Source organism: Haemaphysalis longicornis, unplaced genomic scaffold (assembly GCF_048455015.1).
Source record: "Haemaphysalis longicornis isolate Haplotype H1 unplaced genomic scaffold, Haemaphysalis longicornis Haplotype H1 scaffold_9, whole genome shotgun sequence".
NCBI lineage: Eukaryota > Metazoa > Arthropoda > Arachnida > Ixodida > Ixodidae > Haemaphysalis > Haemaphysalis longicornis.
Window position 1 is genome coordinate 5,770,984 of NW_027526460.1, and position 24,013 is coordinate 5,794,996.

A 24,013-nucleotide genomic window follows, 5' to 3' on the forward strand; every position below is an offset into this window, starting at 1 on the left:
ATGCGAAAAATTTCGGTGAAGTGGAAATTCGTTCAGGAGAAATCTGAAATCTGACCCAACACACTACAGAAGGGCAAGAAAAACAGCCCCATATATTATCCGCAGCATTGACCACGTAATGCAATGTTTACAAAAAGTAATTATGTCTAATACATAGTGTTTTTTTCGGATAACAAACATACCAGGGGAATCAAACTGTTTTTTACCCGCACTTAGAGAGTGCGTTAACAGGGGAGGGGGGGGCATCACAGAACATATTTGTACAACAAGACACATCTACCCAAGCTGATTACTCGCAAATCTACCCAAGCTGATTACCCCCCTTTCTCACTTGCAGCAGGACTTATCACCTAGCTGGGCACAGCAGCTTGCAATTAAGATAGGGTGACACGGGCTCAAGACTAAAGTCGAAAACGTCATTTCCGCTTTCGACTTCGAAGAATGGTAGAGGGAAAACTGCAATGACAGCTGCTCACAATGCATATGTGACGCCACCAGGGAACATTCGCACACTCGTACAGATTGGCTGTAGCTTCGGCTTTGCAAACCAAGCCTGCCCCTCCTGTAACAACGGCAGCCATATCGTTGTCCCCAGCAAACAATGGTGTCCATCTGTGAGTTTGTTTTTGTTAATGGGTGGTGGTGTGGACGCACAGCGCACATTTTTGGTGAAACTAAGTGCCATGAATTTTTAAAAAGCTACAGATGGCTGGTGTTATGCCTATTTTATCATAAAATAAATGTTCAAACCCAGCCCCACTGAGGGTAAACTTTGTTGAAGCGAAAATAAGCCAGACACATGGTTCGTTGTAGTGGGGACTTTGTTGCATCAACTTCTATGGCTAACTGACGGGGAATTAGAAATATTTCGTTGAAGCGGAAATTTCGTTGAAGTGGAGTTCGTCATAGCGGGGTTTGAGTGTACACCTTTATCTCATCAACCACGTATCGTTCGTTGATGCATTTACTCAGTGTGTGCAAAACTGTCGCATGGGTTCCTTTTTTGTTTGCAATTTGCATGTTTGAAGGCTTGACAATTGATTGGACGCACTTTCAGTAAAGGTTGGACGCCCTTTTGACGTGAGAAATATTTCACGCTTCTCTCTGCTTTCCTTAAGAAGGGATGGAAAAGTTTTTTGTTTTTTTTTGCCCCCACACCAAGCACAGTTAATCCCAGTGTTGCAGATCTGTTGATATAGCATTGCGCAGAACCAGTTTGGCGCTTGGCCTTGTTCTCAACTTTTCCTCTAGAAGTAGTACCCTTCAAAAGAAGCAAAGACTTTAAAGGAGCCATGAAGACAAAACACAAGTTTGGTTAATTCAAAAGATTACCCCATTAGAATCATACTGACCCCACTTTTAGCGTAAACTTCGCTCAAACAAGCTGTACAATTAGGAAAAAAGGCAAAGGCCATGCGACCCACTCGCTCATTTCCCGCAACAGAACCTATGATGTCATACCAGCCTGCTCTGCGGTTGGCGGAGGCCGGCAAAAGCAAACCCAAATTAGGCTGAGCTTATGAGCTTGCAGAACGAGCTATTTGTGCTTAAATTTAGGGCACAATCTTTTTAAAGACGTAAGAATGGTGGGACAAACAGTGGAAGTTACGAAAGCACACGTAAACATAAGAGTGCCGATGCGCACTGCCGTTGGTACTGCACGAACTATGCTTGGTAGCTGCACAGGACTGCGGGGCTTTGGGGTAGTTTTAGATGACGCTGGCCGATTGACGCAAGCAAGGGTGTCTTACGTAACTGTATTTGCCGAGCAAGCACGATGTTTCACGAAACGATTATTTTCTCCCTGAACAAAAACAAGCCAGGTTCAAATATGGTCAAAAACAAACCAGAGACAGAAAACGGCTTGCCATGGTATGGTAGCGCCACCTACGTTCACTAACGGTAAACAAGGCTTTCCAATCGACTGCAGAGCGGTCAGTTCTTGTTATGCCATTGCAGACCACGAAAACACACAATTTAGCGGGAAAATCAAAATTTTAACGTAAATTGATTAATTTCTCAGTGAATATAACATCGTTTGCATCCGGACAAGCGCTAGGGACTGTAAAACACAAAATCTTTCAAATAAAACAAACTTGAATTTTGTCTTCATGGCTTCTTTAACTCTTTCCTTACGGCGCCATAGGCCATCGGACACGGAGTTCCGGAGTTCAGACGTCCGCGAAAGCTAAAAACGGCGCCTGGCGGACAACTAACGCCATCTGGCGTATTTATTGACAACTCATTTTTCTATTTTATTATGTTTTGTTGATATTTCGCGTGCAGAGACCGCGCCAAGAGTGAAATTTGAACCCGTGATAGTGGCGAGTTGTGTGAAAACGGCGTCCGCTTCATGGCGCACTCCGCAAAATCGGACAGCTGTGGCAGGGAGTTCGGCAGCTGCTGCTGCTGATTTTTGTTACCCCAGCGGCAGTGATGACTCCACGAATGATGTGGATTCGCTAGATTTTAGTTCTGAAGAAGACGCTCTCATTCAAATACCTCAGACCGACAAGTGCTGCCAGGTAGGTCCGTTTTTGACTTTGGGCTGTATTTATAAACAAAACGGGCTTCCTATCTGACAACTGCGGCTTTACACATTGATGTGTAAAGTCTGGACAACGTACGGAGGGGATATTTTGCCAAATGCGCTGCGTCATATCGCGTTATCACCTTCATGATAGCCTGGCACTCGTGTCAGATTACCGCTACAGAGTGATGCACGACGCTTCGCAAGAGCGGTGGATTTTTTTTCTGGTTTTTTTACCACTAAAGTGAAAAGGATTTTGTGTCAGAACACAAAAAAGTGTGCTTGGATACATGACCGACTTACACTCGAGTGGCTTCGAGGAGGGACACAGCCGTCAGTTCCGCTAGGTTGACGGGCCCACAAAAATACAAAACTTGGTGTACAGCGTTGATATATATATTGAATCATAGCCAAGAAACGTAGGAACAATTTGTATATCTTAGAATTCCTAAAATAATTTTTAGGCTCATTACAATCGCCTCTATGTGTTGCGTGTCTACTTTTTTGTGCATTTTTTTTCTGATTATTTGACTAATAAACTGTGAGTAATTGTACCGTGCACCAAACTGCTGTTATGTGTTTGTAAGAGCAATCTATATAAGCTACAATTCCATGCATAGCAATGCTAAATGTGTCCACTAGCTCAAGAGAAGGAAATAGTTTTGTGGGGGCACTCAAAATGGGCCGTTTTCCCACCGTAACGGCCCCCGGTGGAGGACCCTGCGCTCACCCCGCGCAGTCGCTGGTGAGCGAGGTGGGCTGGAGGAAGATGCGCGAGTGGTAGGCCACGAAGAGGGGCACGCTGTAGGCGGCGCCCCCGGGGGCCAGGGTGGCCAGCCGGATGTGGGTCTCGTGGAAGGGGTTCTGGGCGTACCGCTCCGCCGACACCCCCACTGCCTCCAGGCTGCTCTTCTCGCACAGCAGCTGCACCGGCCGCCCAAGGTGGTTCTCCAGCTGAGGGGGAAGGGGAGGGGACAGGGACCACAACAGGTTTCATTCGGGGAATGTGCACTTGCTGCGAGAATTCTTGAGGATGTTAACAAAACATCCACCCCTTGCAAATGGTACCCCTATCTCCCTCTTTTTTTTTAATGGAGGCCAAAATACGTGCCAACTCTTAAATCGTCCTTCAAACAAAGCTGCTGGAGCTGTGTACGTAATCTGGCTGCACTGTTTGGAAGGGCAAACCACCCCTGTCAACGTTCTCCATTTCATTCATGATAGAAATTACTAATTACTTGGCTGCCATCACTAGTGCTGCATATTTTCAAAACACAATGCCCACTGAGATAGAATACAAGTTGGAGGTCTCCCATGAATCAGGAAGCAATAAATAAAATGGCACGCCATAAGGAAGCTCGACAGCCAGTACTGGTAGAGCAACCAGGCACCTGTACGATGGTGGAAAAATGAACGCACCCTGAGAGGTGATCGAGCCGTGATGGTCTTCGTTCCGTTCTCAATCTTCACCTCCAGGATGAAGAAGTACCTCATCTTGTTCTGGAAAAAAATGAAGAAAAAGGTTCATTTTCTGAAGGAACCCGAAAAATGGAAGTAGAAATTCAACAAAAAAGCACATTCCTCGAATGAATCAACGGATGTGCAGCAACTACGTACACGATGGAATGTAAAAAAGGGAAAATTTTTACCTTCATAGGGTGAAGAGCAAACAGCGAACTTCCAGCCTTTCTTGGCATCCAGCACTGGAATTTTTCAAACCCTGGGACCTGGGCAGCAACACAAGAGCACGTGCACTAGCCATTAAACTAAACAGAAAGAAGAAAGTGCACTATTGCCAACAAACACAAAGGTATGTGCTGCACAGAGAAGGTAGGTCCAGAGCATAAAAAAACAACAAACAACAAATGTCAGGAGCCTTTGCAATCATTAGGGCTCCCTTAACATTCTACAGATGCTCCTGTTTTCAAATTTTGGTCGAGGTTTATGCAAGATCACAATGCCATTCATTTCATATTCAGCAGGACAACAGGATGATCATAGTCTTGTAAACCTCTTGTCATTATTTCACATGTACCATGCACAAAAGTTACTGACAAAGTGACGTGACGCATACATTTTTTTGCATTCTTCATAAAATCAAAGGGCACGCAAGCCAGTAACTTCAACAGCAGAATGTTCTTTTTCTAACCCAATGACGCACCAATTTGCCTGACAAACTGCAACATCTACTGGCTGGCGGGAGAGGCAAGACAGCTTCACAGCAGCCTATCATTAACGTCCTCCACTCCCTGAGCCATGCGCTCATTTCATGTGACATCAGACACAGAGGTCACGTTTTGCAAACTGCTCTGACCATATGTACTGCTGCCCCTGCTTATGCACCCTGCCATTGCCCTTTTTCCCCTCTCCCGGGCAGTGGCCTCACCTCGAGCGAGATCTTCTCGGTCGTCCTCTCCTTGTACAGCTCACACAGGGGCTTCTCCTCGAAGACGGCCACCGAGCTGAGTGGAGTGCTGGCCGCTTCCACATCCTCACCCTGCAGCTCGACCGAACGCTGTCTTCTGCTGTGGGCAGGCAGGAGGAAAGACATTAAACCCAGCAAGTGCCCCCTCCCTCCAACCAGTTAGGTAGAGTGAACAGCCAGCCTCCCCACTATAGCTGACAGGGAAGAAATTGATGTACTGCACACATAGCTGGCCAGGAGTGCCAGGGGTGCAGTATTTGGCTGGAAGACTCACAATGCCAAGCGTTCCAAATCTGTGATAAGCCACTTATCAGGAGTGGAAAGTACGAGATCGCCTCCACCAGAAATACTAACACAGGCAAAGATTATCCCAAGCAATGATTGGAACTGGTGACCAGAGGATGACCATTGTTTGCAATCAGCGACAAGGGGGGGGGGGGGGGGGGTCCACAGTGCCCATTTGCTAGAGAGCTTCCCTGCCTGAACTTCTGTAGTGGTAGGCTTACACATACTCGGGTGACTAGGCCATGTGATGACGTTGCGTGATGTTGACTACACCACAACAGAATTCATAGGTGAGATTTTTTACTATCTGTACAGCCCCTTCTTTGGCTCTTGACAGAGAGAGAGACTGCTTGGATAAGCTGGCTGGATATTGAACGTCTGCATGTGGCAGGGGTAGGCAAAGACTGGTTGATCACCAGACTAAATGACAGGGCAGCTGTGACTCGTAAATACTGTGATTTGACAGCTGTTTTTGGTGCAGACCAAAGAACCCTACTAAATAACTCTCATATTTTCCACACACACAAGCAATATGTGGTAATGAATCCTGTTTTACACAATGTGCTGTGATGGAATCCTGCACAAGGCCGCACTTGCTTCCAAAAAGTTGATACATAAGTGAAGTTATGGCTATGAGTTATGGTTTCATGTTCCCACCTCTTGGTTTTGCGCAAATTCACACAGAAATTTCCCGGTAAACAATTAAAACTTTGATTGTGCATCTGGGCCTCATGCCCTTTGTATGTCATCTGCATGTGACAGCGCCTCAGTGCCAGCAGGAAGCAGCAGACCGACCTGAAGTCTCCTCCAGCGATGGCCACTGGTGTTTTGCTTGCAGTCGGGCTGAAGGCTGGGGCCTGGCCCCAAGCTTGCTGAGCGACCACAAACCGCTCACTCTCATCCTGATTCACAGACCAAGAGCAGAGAGGGAGGGGGGAGGGGAAAAAAAACAGGGAAAGCCAGGGTTCACCTCTCTTCCAGAGGCATTGGCATGAACACAGAACACAAACAAGTGACGGGCATATGCGTAAACAGTAGGGGTGTGCGAATATTCGAAACTTCGAATATTCGATTCGAATTTTTTGGTATTCGATTCGATTCGAACGACACTTTTATTGTTCGAAATATTCGAACCACCCAAAACTAAAAAAAAAAAAATCAGAGCGTGTTTGTATCGGTGTTTATTTACAGTGGACTCTCGATGATACGATTCTGGGGGTGCGAATTTCGGGATGAAACAAATTTCCGAAAAGTCCCGGCGAAATTGCATCGTTTGCAATGGGAAAAATTTCGGCTGTTACGAACGGACCTGCGCGGCCCGGGGCCGGCGGAAGATACGAACGAGCCGGCGAGGCACCCGACTGCCGAACGAGCAAGTGACGGCTCTCGCTCCCCTGTTTGTCACTCTTTCTCCAGAAACGGCCGGGCTGTTGTATTCTGCTCGCGAAAACGCTCTGCGCACGCCCAACGCGCTGACGCCGCCGCGAAACCACCCCCACGCTGCGCGCGGAGCGGCCGGCGGCGTCAACATGGCGTCGGCTCCAGCCGCGAAGTGGCGCGGGCGCTCGTGCGACCGCTTCTAACCGCTCTTTAAAATGCGGCTCAAGGGAGACACTAAGTTGCTTGTGCGGTAAAGGAGCTGATAATGCATGCGAAAACGGTACTATAAAACATCATCCGCGCCGCTAGTGAAAATATTTGCCGGGGTGCTAAGCCTAACCATCTCCGGCGGAGCCAAGCCGGCTGTCTCGATTTCATCGCAAGTAGTCAGGCTCCTACATTCTGCCGCGCGCGTCGTGCGTCATTTTCTGACCGAAGTAGGTGCTACCGCGGGGGCGAAATCGTCGATGTGGGCGTGGAAATACAGCGCTCGCAGAGCCGAGGCGAGCGAATCGCATGCAAAAACGCACCATGCGGTTCACGCTTGGCTGTTGCGGCGTGTAGCGAGCTTGGGCACAGCGAGTGAGGAGGCGAGCGCGAAGCTTTACGTGCTCCAGAAAGGACTGCTTTGCGATACGGGGGTTAAAAAGAGCAGAAAAAATCACGAATTTCTTCACGCGAAAGTAGGAAAATAAATAAAGGAAAACTTCTTTCAGCGCTAACATTTTTGGTCTGCGCTGGTTCATACGAATTTCGGATGATACGAATATTTTTCGCGGTCCCGCGAGATTAGTATCATCAATATTTTACTGTATCAGCGCGCGGCAATGTGCACGGGCTCACGAGCATGCCAGCTACTAGTGTCTCAAGTGAGCGGCTGTTTTCGGTATCTAGTAAAGTGGTGACGAGCAGGAGGTTGTCACTGCTCCCCGAACATGTCGAGCAGTTAACCTTTCTCCATGTTAACATTTAAGTGAGTGCAGACCTTAACCTGTTGAGTGCAATAGTATTGTGTATACTAATTCCTAATTTTACTTTGTGTGATTTGTTGTGCAATAAAGTTGCAGTTTTTGTGTCTCTAGATGGTGAGAACATTAATTTTACAAAAAAAAATGAGTATTCGTATTCGAAAAATATTCGAAAAATATTCGATTCGATTCGAAGTTTGTTTTTATTATTCGAATTCGCTTCGAAATTAAAAAATTGATATTCGCACACCCCTAGAAACAGTAAACATGCAAACACACGCCCAGCAAGGAGAAGTCAGCATTAGTATAGCTGACCAACACTTGACAAGGAGCAAGGCTCATACCAGTCAAACCCAGTTATATTGAACTCGCAAAAAAACACCTATCAGCTCGATATGGGGGATAATTCGAGATTAGCATGCTAAGGGAATTGGAAGTCATAAAGTACATATACCTGAAAGCACTTTATTGAGGAAACTGCCTTAGTTTCGCACGAAATAGTCCTGCCCTTTCTTCTGCTTGAACAACTTTGCTGCCTGAGACTTCTCCACGTTGTCTAAAGAGTCAGAGCAGCTGAGGCCGCAACCTTTCACATTCGAGAAGAAGCGCCGGACTAGTGCGAGTGCCCCAATCACCTCGGAGGTTGTGAGCCATTGCTTTCCTCGTCGCATGCTTTCACTTGCGCTTGCTACAATGTCGGCACTGTAGTCTTACAAATTCTCCCATGGTCGCGACACCATCAACCACCCACACAAACTTGTCGGCCATTGATCCGGCAACCAGGCACGTAGGCAGGGGGGGGCCCAGGGGGGCCCGGGCCCCCCCTGAAATTCGTCCAGTCGGCCTTTAACGCCAGAGAATAGAGGCACAAGTACAAGTAGTGGTGTGCACATTTAAACAAATGAAAAACAAATAATAGTCAAGGAGCTCACCAAGAACAGCTACCCAAGAACCTTTATTCGGAAAGCACTTCAATTCCGAAAGAACAGCAACGCTCGCCGAGAAATTCAGCGTACGGCCACCCCAATCGGGTGGTGCACGAAAGCCCACGATTTCAAAAGCCCCGTGTCAATTGCCCTGCGCCGGAAGCCCCATTCCTTATGCCCCGTTTTGGAAAGCCCCGTACTCATAAGCTCCCAACACATTTGCCCGTGTGCCGATTGCCCCGCGCCGGAAGACCCCCTCTTAAGTCCCTTACTCATGATTTAAGCCCATAGCTGTCTACATTTTTTTTCTTCGCAATTTTAACGCTAAAATGCTATATTTTTGGAAGCTCGCTTCCATGTTTTCAAACTATTTGAGTCGTAGTGACTCATGATATCCTGAAGACGCCTGTCGCAGTCCGCGGATATTTTTTTTACACTCTCCATAATGCCGTGCCGACCCCTGCTGGTGCGGGCTTCTCTTCCATAAGTGATTGCTTCCATTTTTTGCGCCTAAAGAGGTACAGGTGGTAGAGAACTGCAGATGACGTTGGTATCGGTTAAGAATAACCAATTTATGACCAGTACGCTTTGCAGCAGAACGCCGAAAATCCCAAATGAGCACTGCTTTCAACAAAATATATGCATGTTGCAGGGAACACTAAAAAGGAGGCTTTCCAACTTTCAAAAGGGTTCGGCGGGGTAAAGCAGGGGTCACCACACAGCAATGCACATGAACGCAGAACGCCAAAATCTTACAAGTTCTTCGTAGTTACTTTAGAAAGCGACATGTTCCTTGCCCCAAGCAGTTGCGGGCAATCACACAGCTGTTTCGCATGCGCAGGAAAATGGAAAAAAATAATGTTACTTTCGCTGATTTTTTAAATAAAGATACTAATGATGCTAATGCAGGGTACCATGAATTGTTTCTGATATATTTATTGCCTGTGTGCCCTTTCGTACTCGTTTCATTCCTATGTTTTGTATAAGCCCCTCCTGCTTGAATCAAAGTTTTGACCTGCAGTATCTGTAAATAATATTAATAATAATAATAATAATGATGATCAAAAGTCGTCAGAGATAAAAAGAAATAATCAACCATAGTATTATTTAAAAGCTACGCTTATGCCGGCTATTATCCCACAACTAAATAGGACTTTATTTTGTAAGGCCGCATAACTTTCCACAGACTTAAAATAACGCGGAATTAAGAGCAAGAGCATGTTGTTGCGACTGCGGGGTATCGTGATCGAAGTGGACGAGGTTGGTGTCGTGCCGGGGCAGTCATCAGGACCAAGTCGATCAAGAAAGAAAGCTTTATACTAGTATTTACATGTTCAGGGTCTGAGTGAACAGGCATTGCGTTCCTGGTGGCGCGAGAATAAATAGACTTTGTTTGGTCCATCCCTGTTCTTCCTGTCTCCACGCTGTGGTCGGGAGGCACCAATCAGGAAAAATTCCGAAGAGTTCAAAATGCACGCACGTGCGCACACACACACTGAGAGGGCATCTTTCCCCTTCTCGTAGCTGAAAGTCTGTCGCCTCTGGTGGCACTTTCTGCCGAAGGTCGACGTCCCTGGGACCACCAATATCGAAGTCCCGGAGAAGCATCTCCTGCATTCCCACGCTCTGGGACTCGTTGAACAACAGCGTCCCGGGCATCGGCCACATGCCGCCATTGAGGGAAACCGTCAGCACGCAGCACGCCGACGAAAGGGAGATGCCGCCCAGGGCTTCTGTCATCACGTATACGGTTGTTAGGGCCGCATTCGGCCCGCCGAGGGAATGGGTGCTCGAAGTCGCTGACAAGCGGATTAGCCACCGCAGCACGGATCACCGCCGTGCAGTGGCGGCAACTTGGGGAGTATTCAAGTGCTTTGTTTGACTGATAGCTGCGCGGCGTGGGAACACGCACGCGTACGGTTTTGCTTTGCCGCAGACGCAGAGTTTTTCCGCGACCTGACGGCGGAAGCTAACCGAAAGCTAGGAACAGGGGACTTCTGTATGGAAAGGGACGTCTTGACGACCCATTAACCCGTTCGACCCCGCTGGCGCCTCTGCGAACCCCACCACCTTTTGTCCGCTGCCTGTGTCGTCGGGCAAGCGCCCGCGTGGCGGAAGGAGTAAACAGGAATGAGCGGATATGCGGCTCTCCAGTAAGTGTACACGGGCGGCGTCGTCTCCTCTTACTTTGGGCACGCGGCCGCCTCAGTACGGCGGTGACTTCGCGGCTGATTGCATCTTTAGTGGATGGGCAACATGCGAAAGGAAGCAAAGTGTGGGATTAGTTCTCAGCTGGGTGACTCCGTTGAATGCCGCGCCGCTGGGACACGCCTTCGGCGCCCGGAGGTCCGCTTCAGCCGCGAGTCGACGCGAGCAGTTCATATCTCTCCAAGTAGGACTCTCCGCTGTCCTCAGTTTGAATTCCACGAACGGACTTGCTGGGGTCCGCCGAAGAGGGAGAAGGGAGGGCGACTCCACGGCGCTCCTTCCCAGGTCATGTTCGCCGCGGGCTGGCACAGCGAGGCAGGATTCAGCCGATTCGGCACCTCTGTTCGGCGCTCCTTCAGACCAAGCAAATTTGTGTCGGGGCGCTCTGGCGCAACAGGACGCAGCCACGGTGCCACGCAGCCAGAAGGTGCCAGCCAGGGTTCAACTTCAGCGGCCAGGACAAACGATAAAATTAACAAGCTTCTTCGCTAAAGTTCCGAAGGTGGGTCCTGTGTTTCTTATTGCCTTTGCTTGTTACGCCCGCTTTAGCGAAGGGGCAACTTAGTAATTCCCAGCTTGTGAGCTTCTGAGCAATACTATGATACTGGTTTTGCCATAAATGTCTATTTAGATAGTTCACTCACTTGAAGAGTTCATGGACACCTCCCCTGATAAAGCAACAGTGTCCACCGCTCATTGCCTCCATCAGCGAATCTGTTCACTCAACTTTCTTTTATGCCTCGCTGTTAGTGAGAGAGAGAGAGAGAGAAAATGACTTTATTGAATGTTCCTGCAGAGGGAGGGGGCTACGGCCACGCAGGGCCGGCCTCTCCTAGACGAGGGTCAGGTCGTCCCCGAAGCAATGCCTCGCGGGCGTCGGCGCGTTCGGCGCGCGTTGGGTGTGCGGGTGTTGACCCGTCGACCCTCCGACGACGCTTCCCTACGCTGCTGCCCTGCAAGAGTAGCCTCGAGCCGCTGGATAGTCCGTATTTGTATCTCGTGCTCACTCGAGTTCATGGCGAGAGTGGTGTCCTCGGGCATAAGCCTTGCGTCGTCTGCCTCTATTAAATGTCTTTCACAGCCCCACATCAGGTGGGCTAGCGTTGCATGTGTTCTCTTGCACATACTGCACAACACGTTTCGTAGATGTCGGGGCACACGTGGCGCGTGAGCACCGGGGTGAGACATTCCTAGGCCTCACACACCACTTGTCTGTGTATCTGCAGAGCCCAGCTATGGACATGAGCGTCGCCTTGGAGCAGGTTGACCTGGTGCTGACTAAACTCGAAGAGATGGGCACTAACGCGGAGGAAGAATTCCACAAAATATTTTCTCTATGTCAAGATAGAGCGGTGGAGTTCGGAGTGAAGTGCGAGATTCCATGGGTGGTAGGAACACAGAGATACCAGGCAAACTATCCTTGTAGTTTTGCGGAAGATTACTACAGGCGAGCCACGTTCATTCCATACGTAGATGACCTGAAAGCTTCCCTCAAACGGCGCTTTGCAAACCATCGGAAAACACTGCAAATTTTGCAATTTGTATTGCCAAAGCACGCTTCCAAGGGCAAATCTGAACCTCTGCAGCCGGCCTTCGATTTTTACCTCAGAGATATGACAACAACGCATATCCTTAGACTAAAAGGTGAATGGGAAATCAGGAAAACTAAATGGCAAGTCATGGAAGAGGAAGAACTTCCCCGCTTTGCGACGGACGCTTTAGCTGAATGCGACAAAGACCTCTTCCCGAACGTTCACACACTCCTCAAGATATTGGCAATCCTCCCAGTGACTACAGCTGCTACAGAACGCAGCTTCTCGACACTCAAAAGAGTGAAAACGTATTTGACGAACCGGACGGCGGAAGAGCGGCTTAATGGCCTGGCCCTCATGCCCATTCATCGGATGAAAGTCAGTGTCGACGAAGTTATCGCTGTGTTTATGGAGAAACCACGACGTTGGAAAATTGCAGCGTGAACCGCTCTTTTCGGCCAACCTACATGTTCGTTTTTTTTTCTTTTGCATTGACTTTTACTATACAGTAAAACAATCGCAATGCCATTCTTTAAAATTGCTTGCTGTAGAAACGAATGTTAGCATTTTGCATCTTTTGTGATTATGAAAGCATCCATGTTTTGGTTCATTGTGCTCAATAAAACTGATTTCCAAAATATATGCCTGTTTTTTGTTTAGAATTGCTGTCATAAAATGGCTCACGTTCTTCTCGCCGGCCTGTTGTTGAGACAGAGAGTGAGAAGTTGGGTAGCGAAAGCTTCTGACAATTTTTTTTATATGCCGCACATCTCCCTGATTGAGCGCCTGATTCCTTTGCATCCCCCCTTATTTTGTCACTCCTCTTTTTGTCACTGGCTCTGTACGGCCCTTCTTGGTGGAGATTGGGTGGAAAGTGCACACGCTTTACGGCAGTGTCAAAAACGCTTTCCATCTCGGATTAACTCGCCTCTTGCGCTGCATTCCCCTTTGTTGTCGTTCTCTTCTAATAATTAGGCGCCTTCTATATTTCTGGGCAATTTTTTTCTTTTTTTTGCCATAGAAAGAGTTGGTTTCGAGCAATTAGGCCTGCGGGCCCCCCCCCCGAAAAAAAATCCTGGCTACGTGCCTGCCGGCAACAGTGTCCGGAAATTCTGACAGCTTGCTCCACACGTCCGCAACCCCGGCGGTGGCTTCGTTACAGTGTGTCGAAGCGAAAAAAATACCGGTTCGGTTACGGTTCTGGTTCAGGCAAAATCATTTCGTTCCGGTTCAGTTCCGGTTCGACAAAATCACGTACCGAACCGGTTCGATGAGTTGAATTATCACTGACATTAGAAAAACATTTAGTAGTTTAAAACGACAATCGAATAAAAATACAAACAAAAATTTAAAATGCTGCTGCTCCCCTAGGGCAGTGGCGCAATCTCAAAGCAAACTTTAAACAAGTACGAGATATGTATTAGAAAAACAGATTAAGTGGCGACGATTTACCACCTACTTTATCGCCCGGACTTTATGTTGTCCTAGCGACTATTCACAAAGCCACCGCCAAGAGATATACTGTGGGATACATTTTTTGTTCTTTCCTTTTTTGTTGAAATCATAATCGTCGCTATGAAATCACCCATCACGCTAACCTTGAAGCCTTAAATTTAGGCCTGCGTACTGGCGCGTTGAAATACCAGCGCACCAATGGCGCACATTTTTTATATTTGTAACAAAACATAAAAATCCTACAACAGGCACATAAATACTACCAATGAATTAGATTATTTGGTCACCCTGAATAATTTGGTAGCTGTCACCTTATCGAATGTGTTAGCCACACTTCTGTTAAAAGTAAGCTTTAGTTAACGCTCAGTCACTGCATTATTGCTCTGACAACTGCAATTTCTTTTGCGATAGCTATACCGGATGTGTGCATGACAATCAGTATGTCATCGTACCGCCTGACCCCCGACCATCGTTTCGTGTGCTACATTGTGGAATCTTATAACAGATTATGCTGTTACAAAATGAAAGGGAAATTTGACGCGCGAAGCATGAGATGGGACTTTTTTTGGTAGACGCTCTTAAATTCGTCCACAGCAGTACTCCCCTCTGGAACGAGTAGCAGTAGAAGTAATGTAGCGAGTTGGGCAGTCAGTACAAGTTCACCTTCGAAAAAAAGCATATCTGAAAGAGACTAAACTGCAGAACAAGCAGAAAAAATGATCACTGGGCAAATGGGGCAGTGTGAGGTACCAGCCTGCCTTTCTGCACGTGCCATCTGCTTTATTACTTCCAAGACAAGGTCAAGGGCTGCAGTTTCTTGCCAAGGGATTAAGTGCGCACCTTAACAGTTTTCCATGACATATCTGTTGTCATCTGTAGCTGTAAAAAATGGAACTTGTCCACTGTACTGTCCTCAAAACTGGCCACAGAACCCACTTCCTTCGCATTGATGACACGTTTTGGTTGTGAAAGGCAGGGCAAAGAAAAGTATAAAGCAATATCCACGTTTTGGTGCTTTTTCTACTTATTCGGTTTTACTTACTTTTTGCGTAATATAAAACAACGCGATTCGCCTTTTCTTTTTGTTGTTTTCCGTGTAAATACATTTTTTAAAAGAACTGGTGCATTTGATGCCTCGTGCTATATCTCTGCTCCGAGGCGCAGCTTATGTCGCAGGCCGGTAGACTTATTTTAGCCAGTTGGTGATATTAAACGTGGATCAAAATCTCGATGCACGGACGTTCTCGATTTCCATCTACTTCAGAAAAACGGTCGTGGGGAAGGGAGATCGAGGCCACTTGGGGTCAGCAGTGAGCGGCTTAGCCACTGAGCAGCTCCTGCGGTCACACTTGTCAAGTATTGTTAATTTGCAGGTGTAGGGCCTTTGAAACAAATTGTGAAATGCAAAAAGTTTGCACACATCGGGCTATCGCAGTTGCACAGTGGAGCGAGCACTCCTGCAGCCTGATTGCTCCAATAAAGTCGCAGCTAGGGAAGGGCAAAGTTGCTTTATATCCCCTGCAAGCTGCCGAGAATGACATTTCGTTTGGTCAGCTTGCACTACGCTCGCGCTTCCAGCAGCAACAGACCATTGCTATATTGGTGCTCATTCATTTCCCCTGTTATTACGTAGAGCGTGATAGTGTTCAATTGTCCGGAGGGGAAAGTGCGCGAGCAGGTACGAAGTTGATGGTACGTGAAAGAAAAAACGGCCTGAATTGCATTGACTGTGCAATATCAACAACTGAGGGTCGAACCGTTTCGGCATGAACCGGTAACCGTTTTTTATTTTTTCGGTTCAGGTCCGGTTCGGGTTCAGCGTGCTCAAAAAATAGCGGTTCGGGTTCGGGTTCAGTTCCGGCAAAAATACCGGTTCAGTTCCGGTTTTCGGTTCGGTTCGGTTCCAGTTCGACACCCTGCTTCGTTACACTTTTCAGGATTTTCAAAGTCATCACTGGCATGCACAAGCGGCGGACTTGAAGCAATTTCAAGTGGTTTCTTCAGTGACATCTGCCCATAACCTACTTCGAGAAGGTTAATCCAAGCTCACTGCCCATGGTGCATGCATTGCTCTTGAGAATCTCGTGTGCCGTGGAGACATCCAACTTCTCATAGCGTTTGATTCAATTTATGATTGCCAGCTTAACGCCGAAGGACGAATTCGGCTGCTCTGCACTAGCTAGAGCTGTCAAATAAGCCTTTATTTAGTGACACTACCACTAGCCACCACAGCTACACTTCAGAGAAAGCCCACAAAGCGCAAACGATGCAAACACAACGAATGCAAAACAAGGACGGCGGGCGGTCCAGGATCATATTTTGCACAGGGGGTGTCGACGGCTCGCCCTACACTGTGCGGAGGTGCTGTTACGATAGAAAGAGCGAGGGGAAAGGGGCAAAGAGCCGCCGTTACCCGTGAGCGGCCCGGCTAAACCACTTTTAGGGGTGTGCCAGCGGAATTTCTCCCCCGTCGTGAGGAAAAGCCAACTTGGAAAAGCCACTTCTGCGGCCTTTGGCATTCGATATAGTGGGAGTCGCTAGTATTTTTGCTCGATATAGGCATAATTTTTGCTATATATTCTCACAGCAAATATACCGTGACCAGAAATAGTTCGATATGCAGGATAATTCGATGTAAATGGGTTCCATATAGTCGCGTTCGATATAGTTGGGTTCGACTGTAGTACACTGAACGGATGGCGCACGGGCTTGCCACGTGATCTTATCACCCTGACTTAAATCTATCTTTAGATGCACAGAGATTCTCGTAACTAAGAAACTGTAGCATGCAATACGAAGTAAACTCCGACATGACCGAAGGCCTGCCACTGAACATCGGAAGTTGCAGTGTAGTTCCACGAGACGAAGCTCTGCCAACCTAGCGGTACGCCCTGTGAGCTGCAACTGATAGCTGCTTACCTTGATGAGGACAGAGACCAGGGCTTCTGGGCCCAACAGGTTGTCAATAGCAAGGGCTTCGGAGGGAGAGCCAAGCTGGCGAGGGCGGCCTTCCTTCTTCTGGATGTCCTACAAGAGACCGGAAGGGCGCATAATGAGAACGGCCCATTTCTCAAAGTTCTATTACAGACTTCATCATGAATGCTGTATGGAACAATGCTTTATAAAAAATCTGTGCCTGCAGTGTAAATATTGATACAAAAAGGGAAGGATGACGAAGGTAATAAGAGGACATCCAAACGGACAGGATGATGATAATACGGTGATAGTAATGACGTACACATGCGACAACTGGACATTATTGCTTTCACACTCATAACATCACAAGCAGTGCTTAGGTGTCCTCGTGATTTGTTTTTCAGCAAACAAGGCAGCACTGGCCATCAAACAAAGCTGAGAGAACAACGAAGGGTATCATTTTGCAGTTAAAACAAAAGATTATTCAACTTTTAGCATCCCTTAAAAGAGCCATGAAGACAAAATACAAGTATGTTTTATTCGAAAGATTTCGTGTTTTATAGTGTCCCAAGCGCTTGCGCGGCAGCAAATGATGCCGTACTCACTGAGAAATTAATCAGTTTAGGTTAAAATTTTGATTCTCCCGCCAAATCGTGTGTTTTGGTGACGTCTATAATGAAGTCATAACGGCACGTATACAAAAGATCTCCCACTGGGCCATTCGGCTCTGCAGCCTTGCTTGCCGTCAAACCTCCCAGATGACTCTAGCAAACTCAGCACTCTGCCGTTGCTTTGTTTTTGACCGTATTTACACCTGGCTTGTTTTTGTTACGGTAGAAAGTAATCACTTCGTGAAACAGGGGGTGTGCTTGACAAACAGGGTCATGTAAGGCAACGTCACTTACGCCAATCGGCCAGCGTTGTCTAAGAAAACCCGAAAGCATCGGTCTGCTGTGCAGCTAAAACAAGCATAGTGCGCCCAGTACCAACAGCAGTGCACATCGGTACTTCTATGTTTACGTGTATTTTCGCAACTTTTGCTGTTTGCCGCACCATTCTTCCTGCTGTTAAATGGATATGCATTACATTTAGGCGCAAATATCTTGTTCGGCAAGCTTGCAAGCTCTGCCTAATTCGCCTTGCTTTTGCCGGCCTCCGCCTATGGCAGAGCAGTCTGTATGAGATCATAGGTTCTGTTGCGGGAAATAAGCTAGTGGGTCGTATGGCCATTCCCTTTTTTGGTAATTATATACCTTATTTGACCGAAGTTAACGTTAAAAGTGGTGTCAGTATGATACTAACGAGGCAACCTTTCGAATAAACCAAACTTGGGTTTTGTTTTCATGGCTCCTTTAAGGTCGGTAACAGAAATTATTTTGCACAAGAGTACTACACGCAAGCTTCAGCTTAGGCCACCTACTCGTAAATAAACACACTTTTGTAATGCCCAATTTGTAGTAGTAATGTGCATCTACTATATGTCAATCAATACACGTAAAAATATTTCCTCAATAGACAGTGGCTGCGAGTTCCATTTTTTTACACATTTCATTGCAGGACCTCTCCTTTACATGCATTGGATTGAAAAATATGGAATTGAGAAATATGCAAGTAACTCGCATGCAACTCGCATGTTTTCGGTACTTACGTTCCACAACTTCCAGAAGATGTTAGTAGCCGTAGGAGTGATGTTTAAGTTGAGACTGTCACGAGAGTCGACAAGGATGTAGGTAGCAAGCGCAGCTCTGCTGGAATTGTCGGCTGCACTGTCAGGGGCATCCCCTGCAGTAGACGGCAAGGATGCTCATTCTAGCAACAGCCCCAAAACCCATCAGGTTCAAGATGCCCTACATGACTATTAACCAACAATTTTCTCTTTACACAGGCGACTTGCAATAAGAAGATGTGAAAAAGAAAAACAGGGCTTAATGACTTGCTACAAGTCAGTCAAACAATGTATTTGTAATCGTATTGCACAATATTGCACAAGACTGAGTGGATATCAACAAGTTGGATATGCATACTGCTCTAAGAGCAGTACTATTGCTACTCCAATTGTCGCAGGTTCTCAAGCATGGATGCTGCAGCAGATCCTATGAATGGAAGCGAGACAGACGTGGCACAGCAGTGCATGCCAACAATGTGCCAGCTAGCTCAATCAGTACACCACTCGTGCATAAAATCTAAGAACTAAAATAATGTATTTTTGTCACACCTCTGTGAGCAACCAAGAGGTTGCTTCTGTAGGCTATCTGCGGCCGTAGGTCAATCTCTAGCATGCCAAGGACCATAGATACACCCTGTATTCAAAATACGTTGGAAAGCTCACATACCAAAAACTTGGCAGAGCCTTCCAAATTTTTTTGTTTTCAGTTAAAGACGAACGCAGCTCAGGCAAACTTTATGGTTAAGATGAACAACACTTTTGGTCTTTTGTAACATCCACAATGTAAAAAACCTCCACTTAATTAAGACGAATTTCTGATAATATGAACAAATTTTCACAGTACCTTCAAGTTCATCTTAAAGGAACACTGAAATGAATTAGTCAAGCTCCGCTTCTCGCTTGCGCTGCGTAGGCTGACTCAAATAAACACGCTTTTCATCGTTTATCTGGTCGATAAGGCGGTATGTATTTTACAAAGCCTGAAAGCAGAAAAACTACCATGTGCAGTCTGCAGCGGCTGTCCCAACTAAACCAGTGACGTCCATACAAGGTGCTACATGATTGGACGATGTCCAAGATTAAAATTCAAAACAGTTTCGGTTTCGGCATCCAACATTATTGTTGGCTGGGCATTCTCGACATCTCAGCAGTCGACGTACTGCACTTCTGCCACATTGTAGGCTGCAAAATGCGTCAGATAAGCCTACCAGCACAGCTTGTAATCGTAACAATCACTAGCCAAGGCGTACGTGGCGGATGAACGCCCTCCGCGTCACCAGACACTCAAATGAAACGCGCTTTTCCCCAACCTTTGGGGCTGCTTGGTTCGTGCCCGTGTCGTAAAAGGCATGCTCACTCCAGGCCAAGGGTCAGCTGATTCGGGACTGTGCCCGCAAGCATTCAGTGCTTATGGCAACACCACGCCAACAAGAACTTACACGCGCATCAGTGTCAGTCTGCACGCGCTCTGCGAACCCGCTCGTAGAGCAATGAACAATACAGCACAAAAATGGTGAATTCAGTATAGAAAACACTGCCCAAACACAAATAAATCAACTTAAAAAAAAAAAACATGCACTATCAGGGATTCGAACTTCCAAACTGCACAATAATGCCCCTAGCACTCCAGACCACTTGGCCATAAGCCAGCGCTGCCAAGAGCGGAAATATACAGTATATAATGTATAGCCAGTTTACATTTTTATTTAGTTTTAACCTTCCAAGCAGCCTAGATGCCTATTTCTTAAATAGCACTCATGCAGTAAGTGCCTTCCAAATTTCCACAAATATCTAGTCTCTAGTGACTGCACTTATTAGGTAAAAAAGCGTTCGCAGGTCTGTGGTCATGCTGCCGACGGCTGTGCTAGCTCACCCAGTGCAAAAATACTTCCCGCACCTAGGTTTCACGCTTTTTAATAAAAGTTACGGTTGGTTTTAATTCCTCAGTACCTATATTAGCTGCGTGTGGTCTTGTGTGGAGCAACTTGGCCTTAGAAATTGATACAGCCTACAAACAAACTAAAGGCACATTCTTCCAGGCGCAAATGTGTCGTGCCTTAGTTTCAAGTGAGCGAACAAATTGCGAGGAACTGCCAGCGGTTGGTCGCCTAAACGCCTGGCTGACTGACTCTATCACAGCGTCGGCGAGCCATGCAGTAGTGCAGTCAAGCCAAGCCATCTTGTTTTGACGTCACACGAAACATCATAGGAAATCGACAAGGAGAATGCAAAGAGGGGAAAAGCATTTTCGAATTGGTTTTCCTACTGAAAAAGTCGCGCAAACACGGCGAGAGTGGACAAAACATGGCCGAGACTCCAGACTACAAGTTGCGCCAGTAATCCCGCAACGTTGACAAATCACTTCAGTGCCCCTTTGACGGAAGCCCACCATATTTATATATATATTTTTCAGCACTGGTACATGAACACACAGGTGTGTTAAGTTCTAACCAGTCAAATTATGTTCTTTTCTTTTCTTCATAACTAAGTCCAGAGGTTCCATCTAAATCAAGCAAAAACTTTCACATTCAAAAATACAGTAAGCCCTTTTTAAATTGCTTTATTCAAAATGTTTCATTGACCCCACTGCAATGCATTGGAAGCAAATCCCCACTGCATTTTATGAAATATAACTTCTAAAAAAGCCACTTTGATGTCCCGGGGACTTCATTATAACGAGAGTTCACGAGAGTTATAACGAGAGTCCATCTGCAGTCAACTTTTTTTATTACATTAAAATTCGATCCGGAGTAAAGAATGTGATACTGATCCCACACTGTAAGAAGAGGCAAGTAACTATTCTAGCGATGCCTAGTCCACACAATGGATCTATGTCGTGAGCTTGCTTGCACCCAGTTACCTTAAAGAAAGATTAACATTGCAAGCAGACAAACGCACCAATGAGACATGTGCTGTCTGGAGCCCACAATCACATGCCTCACCCTATTTCCACAATTCACTGGTCAGGCCCTCTACTCCTGCAGTGCCTGAAGCTGATGCGAAATAAAGTTTGTATGTGCATGCAATGGCACTACTTCTGCAGTTCTTATGCCGAAAAAAGAAAAAACGAAAGACCGAAGATGATGGCTCCTCACTCTGGTCCCCAGTACCTTTCTCCAGGAAGACCGGCCGGTCGTCCGTGGTGGACAGCTCATTGTCGGCCATCTCGGTCTCCTCGGATTCGGACTTGACTCCGGCGGTGGCCTCTCCATCGCTCTGCTCCTCCTCACTGCTGTGGTCCGAGAAGAGGTGCCCAAACGCATGGGCGATCCGCTGGAGGACGTTCTCGTCATTCTCCGAGTCAGAGTCCATCGCCACAAGGGTTGAGGACTCTGTGGATAGGGGACGAGACGGAACAGTGCTGCCATTTCCAACTGCCGACATTTTAAGCACTCCAAGGGCTGCTGATTAGAGAGAAAGCCAAAATGTCATTGTATGTGTGTGAATCAATGACAAGCTGTGTCTCAAAATGAATTTTACAGATTCGGAAGGAACCTGTGGATTAATAAATAACAAATACAATAAGTACAAGCATAACGATCATGCCAGAGAAGAAACCCATTTGCATGAGATTAGATTATGTGTTGTAACTGCGTCAGGGTATTCACACAAAAACTTTTTTTTCTTGTACAGTCCGACTTTACATGTCAATTCTTCGTGAAACATACAGCTGCAATAATGAAGTCGTGACTAAAAGCCTGCCACTACAGTCACTTCTTAACCACGCATAAAAGTGCCAAAGGCCTCTGAAACTTAAAACCAGACTGAGTAAAACCGAACTGTGACACCTGCCAAATGAAATACATACAGAATACTCACCAAATGTTATTCGAAAATAGCAAAAATTAGATGTAACAATAACACCCAACCAAACACATGTAAGGAAGAAAATGAGCACATTGGTGTCAGTGCTATCAGCACTCGTCTAAAATTTATTTAAGTAATAAAACGAATAGCAAGCTTGGCAAAGAAAAGCAAATCAAGGTGTTGATTTGTCTTCACAGTACCTTCACTTAAAGTTTGGGCAGTATCCGATTTAATTCAACAGTTTGCTGCACAGTGTTCTGTTTGGCAAATGTGTGTGCATGGGGCAGTAAAGAGGTGCGTGGGACCGCACACCTCGTGACTTGTGACTCAGAGCCCTCTTGGGCCGTGCAGGAGGGTGCCTGCGGATGACGGTCATCTCGGTCTCCTCCTCACTGGCATCGTCCGACGTGCTCACACTGCCGCAAGAGCCAGTCGACGTGCCCTCCAGTCCGTCCACGGCATCCAGGAGAAGGTTGGAGCTGCGGTTGTCCTGTGCCGACAGGATCGGGTAGCTCCGATCCCTGAACACCTGCAGTGTAGGTGGTGAGGCAGCGGGATAGCATCTGTCGTCCATTCACCGGTGGTGCAGAGTACTCCAAGCAGTGACACAGGCAAGCAGTGACACAGGACACCCCTGAAAGACCTCTGGCGACATCTCAGAAGCAGCTGCGGGCCGCTCCAGCCACCTTTCTACTGCGGCTGCTGCCGCTGCCATAGGCCATGTTCATATCCCATTTGTACGCACTGGCGTTCGATTCTTACGTGAGGCAGTGGCAGCATTGGTAAGGAACGCGAGATCTACAACAGGGCTAAAATTTCTGGTATGACTGCAGTGTGGCACCATCGGTCTGCACACAAGCCCCATGTGCATCACAAAGCCGGCGTACGGTGTGAAGCAGATTGTGATTACTCAGCACTGGAACTTTCCAGCAGTGCCTTAGTAAGCAGTGTGTGCTTGCTCAGGTGGCTGTTTTATAGCAATAAGTTGAGATGCGAGTTGGTTTAATCTAGTTCCCAGTGCAGCACACATGGCACACGTTGCATCGGGTGTGCTCGCCAAAACCACAGCGCAGATACTGGTCGACAGACAGCAAGCTAACCTTGATGAGCAGCTCCCAGGGCCGGTAGCAGTTCTCAGCCTGCAGGACAGGCTCAATGAGGGGCTCCCAGGTGCTCCGCTCTTCGCTGTAGTACAGCGCTTCAAGCTTCACATCTGCCGTCATGTACATCTGCAGAAACAAAGTTTGCTCCTGTTAACACAACAACAAAAAAGTTAACTCCAAGGTCCATTGTTTACAGTGCTCTACCTTTAAAATTGACATTTCCTCCTCCTCTGGTCACACAACAGTGATGCAAGTTTTCAGCAAACGTCACATTGACAGAAATGACGATACTGGTAGAGGAGTTGAACAATTGCAGGCATTGTGAAGACCCAAAACTTCCTATTATGGATGGACATGGGCCTCAAAACAATTTCCTTTAATTTTGAAGTAAACTCTGCGAAAATTGTCAGTCTTACTGCTTTTTTTCCCACTTATTTCAATTATGCCACTATTTTTTGAGCCAGCTAATCAGTTCCTGAGATAATTAGAGATAATTAGCCCCTTTTCGAGCAACAATAGACAAAACAATGTTGGTCATAAAGCTGTAATCTTCATATTTTCTAAGCCTTTCAAACCTTTACAGCTCATTAAACCTTGGTGGCACCAGCAACAAGGAACCATTTCAAATGCCCATTTCAAACACCAAAGTTTAATGAGCTGTAAAATTAGTTCCAAGCTGTGCATCAAAGAACTGATTCTCTTACTGCACTCATTAACATTCATAGTATTACAAAATATAAAGATTACAGTTTTATGACCAACACTGTTTTGTCAATTGTTCCTCCCAAAATGACTAATTATCTCTAATTATC

General features: G+C 46.7%; 1 protein-coding gene across 6 annotated transcripts in view; it reads right to left on the reverse strand.

Moving 5' to 3' along the window:
* LOC144152957 (intermembrane lipid transfer protein VPS13A-like) overlaps nucleotides 1–24,013 on the reverse strand; it is a 139,995-nt gene that overhangs the window by 65,567 nt on the left and 50,415 nt on the right. For 4 of the 6 annotated variants that reach the window (XM_077684548.1, XM_077684549.1, XM_077684547.1 and 1 more), the window contains exons 42-51: nucleotides 23,199–23,327; nucleotides 22,411–22,627; nucleotides 21,387–21,623; nucleotides 18,274–18,407; nucleotides 16,629–16,736; nucleotides 6,036–6,142; nucleotides 4,917–5,055; nucleotides 4,180–4,257; nucleotides 3,950–4,030; nucleotides 3,261–3,484 (exon numbers count right to left, since the gene is read on the reverse strand). In XM_077684548.1, coding sequence (XP_077540674.1) covers nucleotides 3,261–3,484; nucleotides 3,950–4,030; nucleotides 4,180–4,257; nucleotides 4,917–5,055; nucleotides 6,036–6,142; nucleotides 16,629–16,736; nucleotides 18,274–18,407; nucleotides 21,387–21,623; nucleotides 22,411–22,627; nucleotides 23,199–23,327 — 1,454 coding nt within the window. The remainder of the gene's footprint in view (nucleotides 1–3,260; nucleotides 3,485–3,949; nucleotides 4,031–4,179; nucleotides 4,258–4,916; nucleotides 5,056–6,035; nucleotides 6,143–16,628; nucleotides 16,737–18,273; nucleotides 18,408–21,386; nucleotides 21,624–22,410; nucleotides 22,628–23,198; nucleotides 23,328–24,013) is intronic. The other 2 variants (XM_077684552.1, XM_077684550.1) reach the window with 2 other exon arrangements.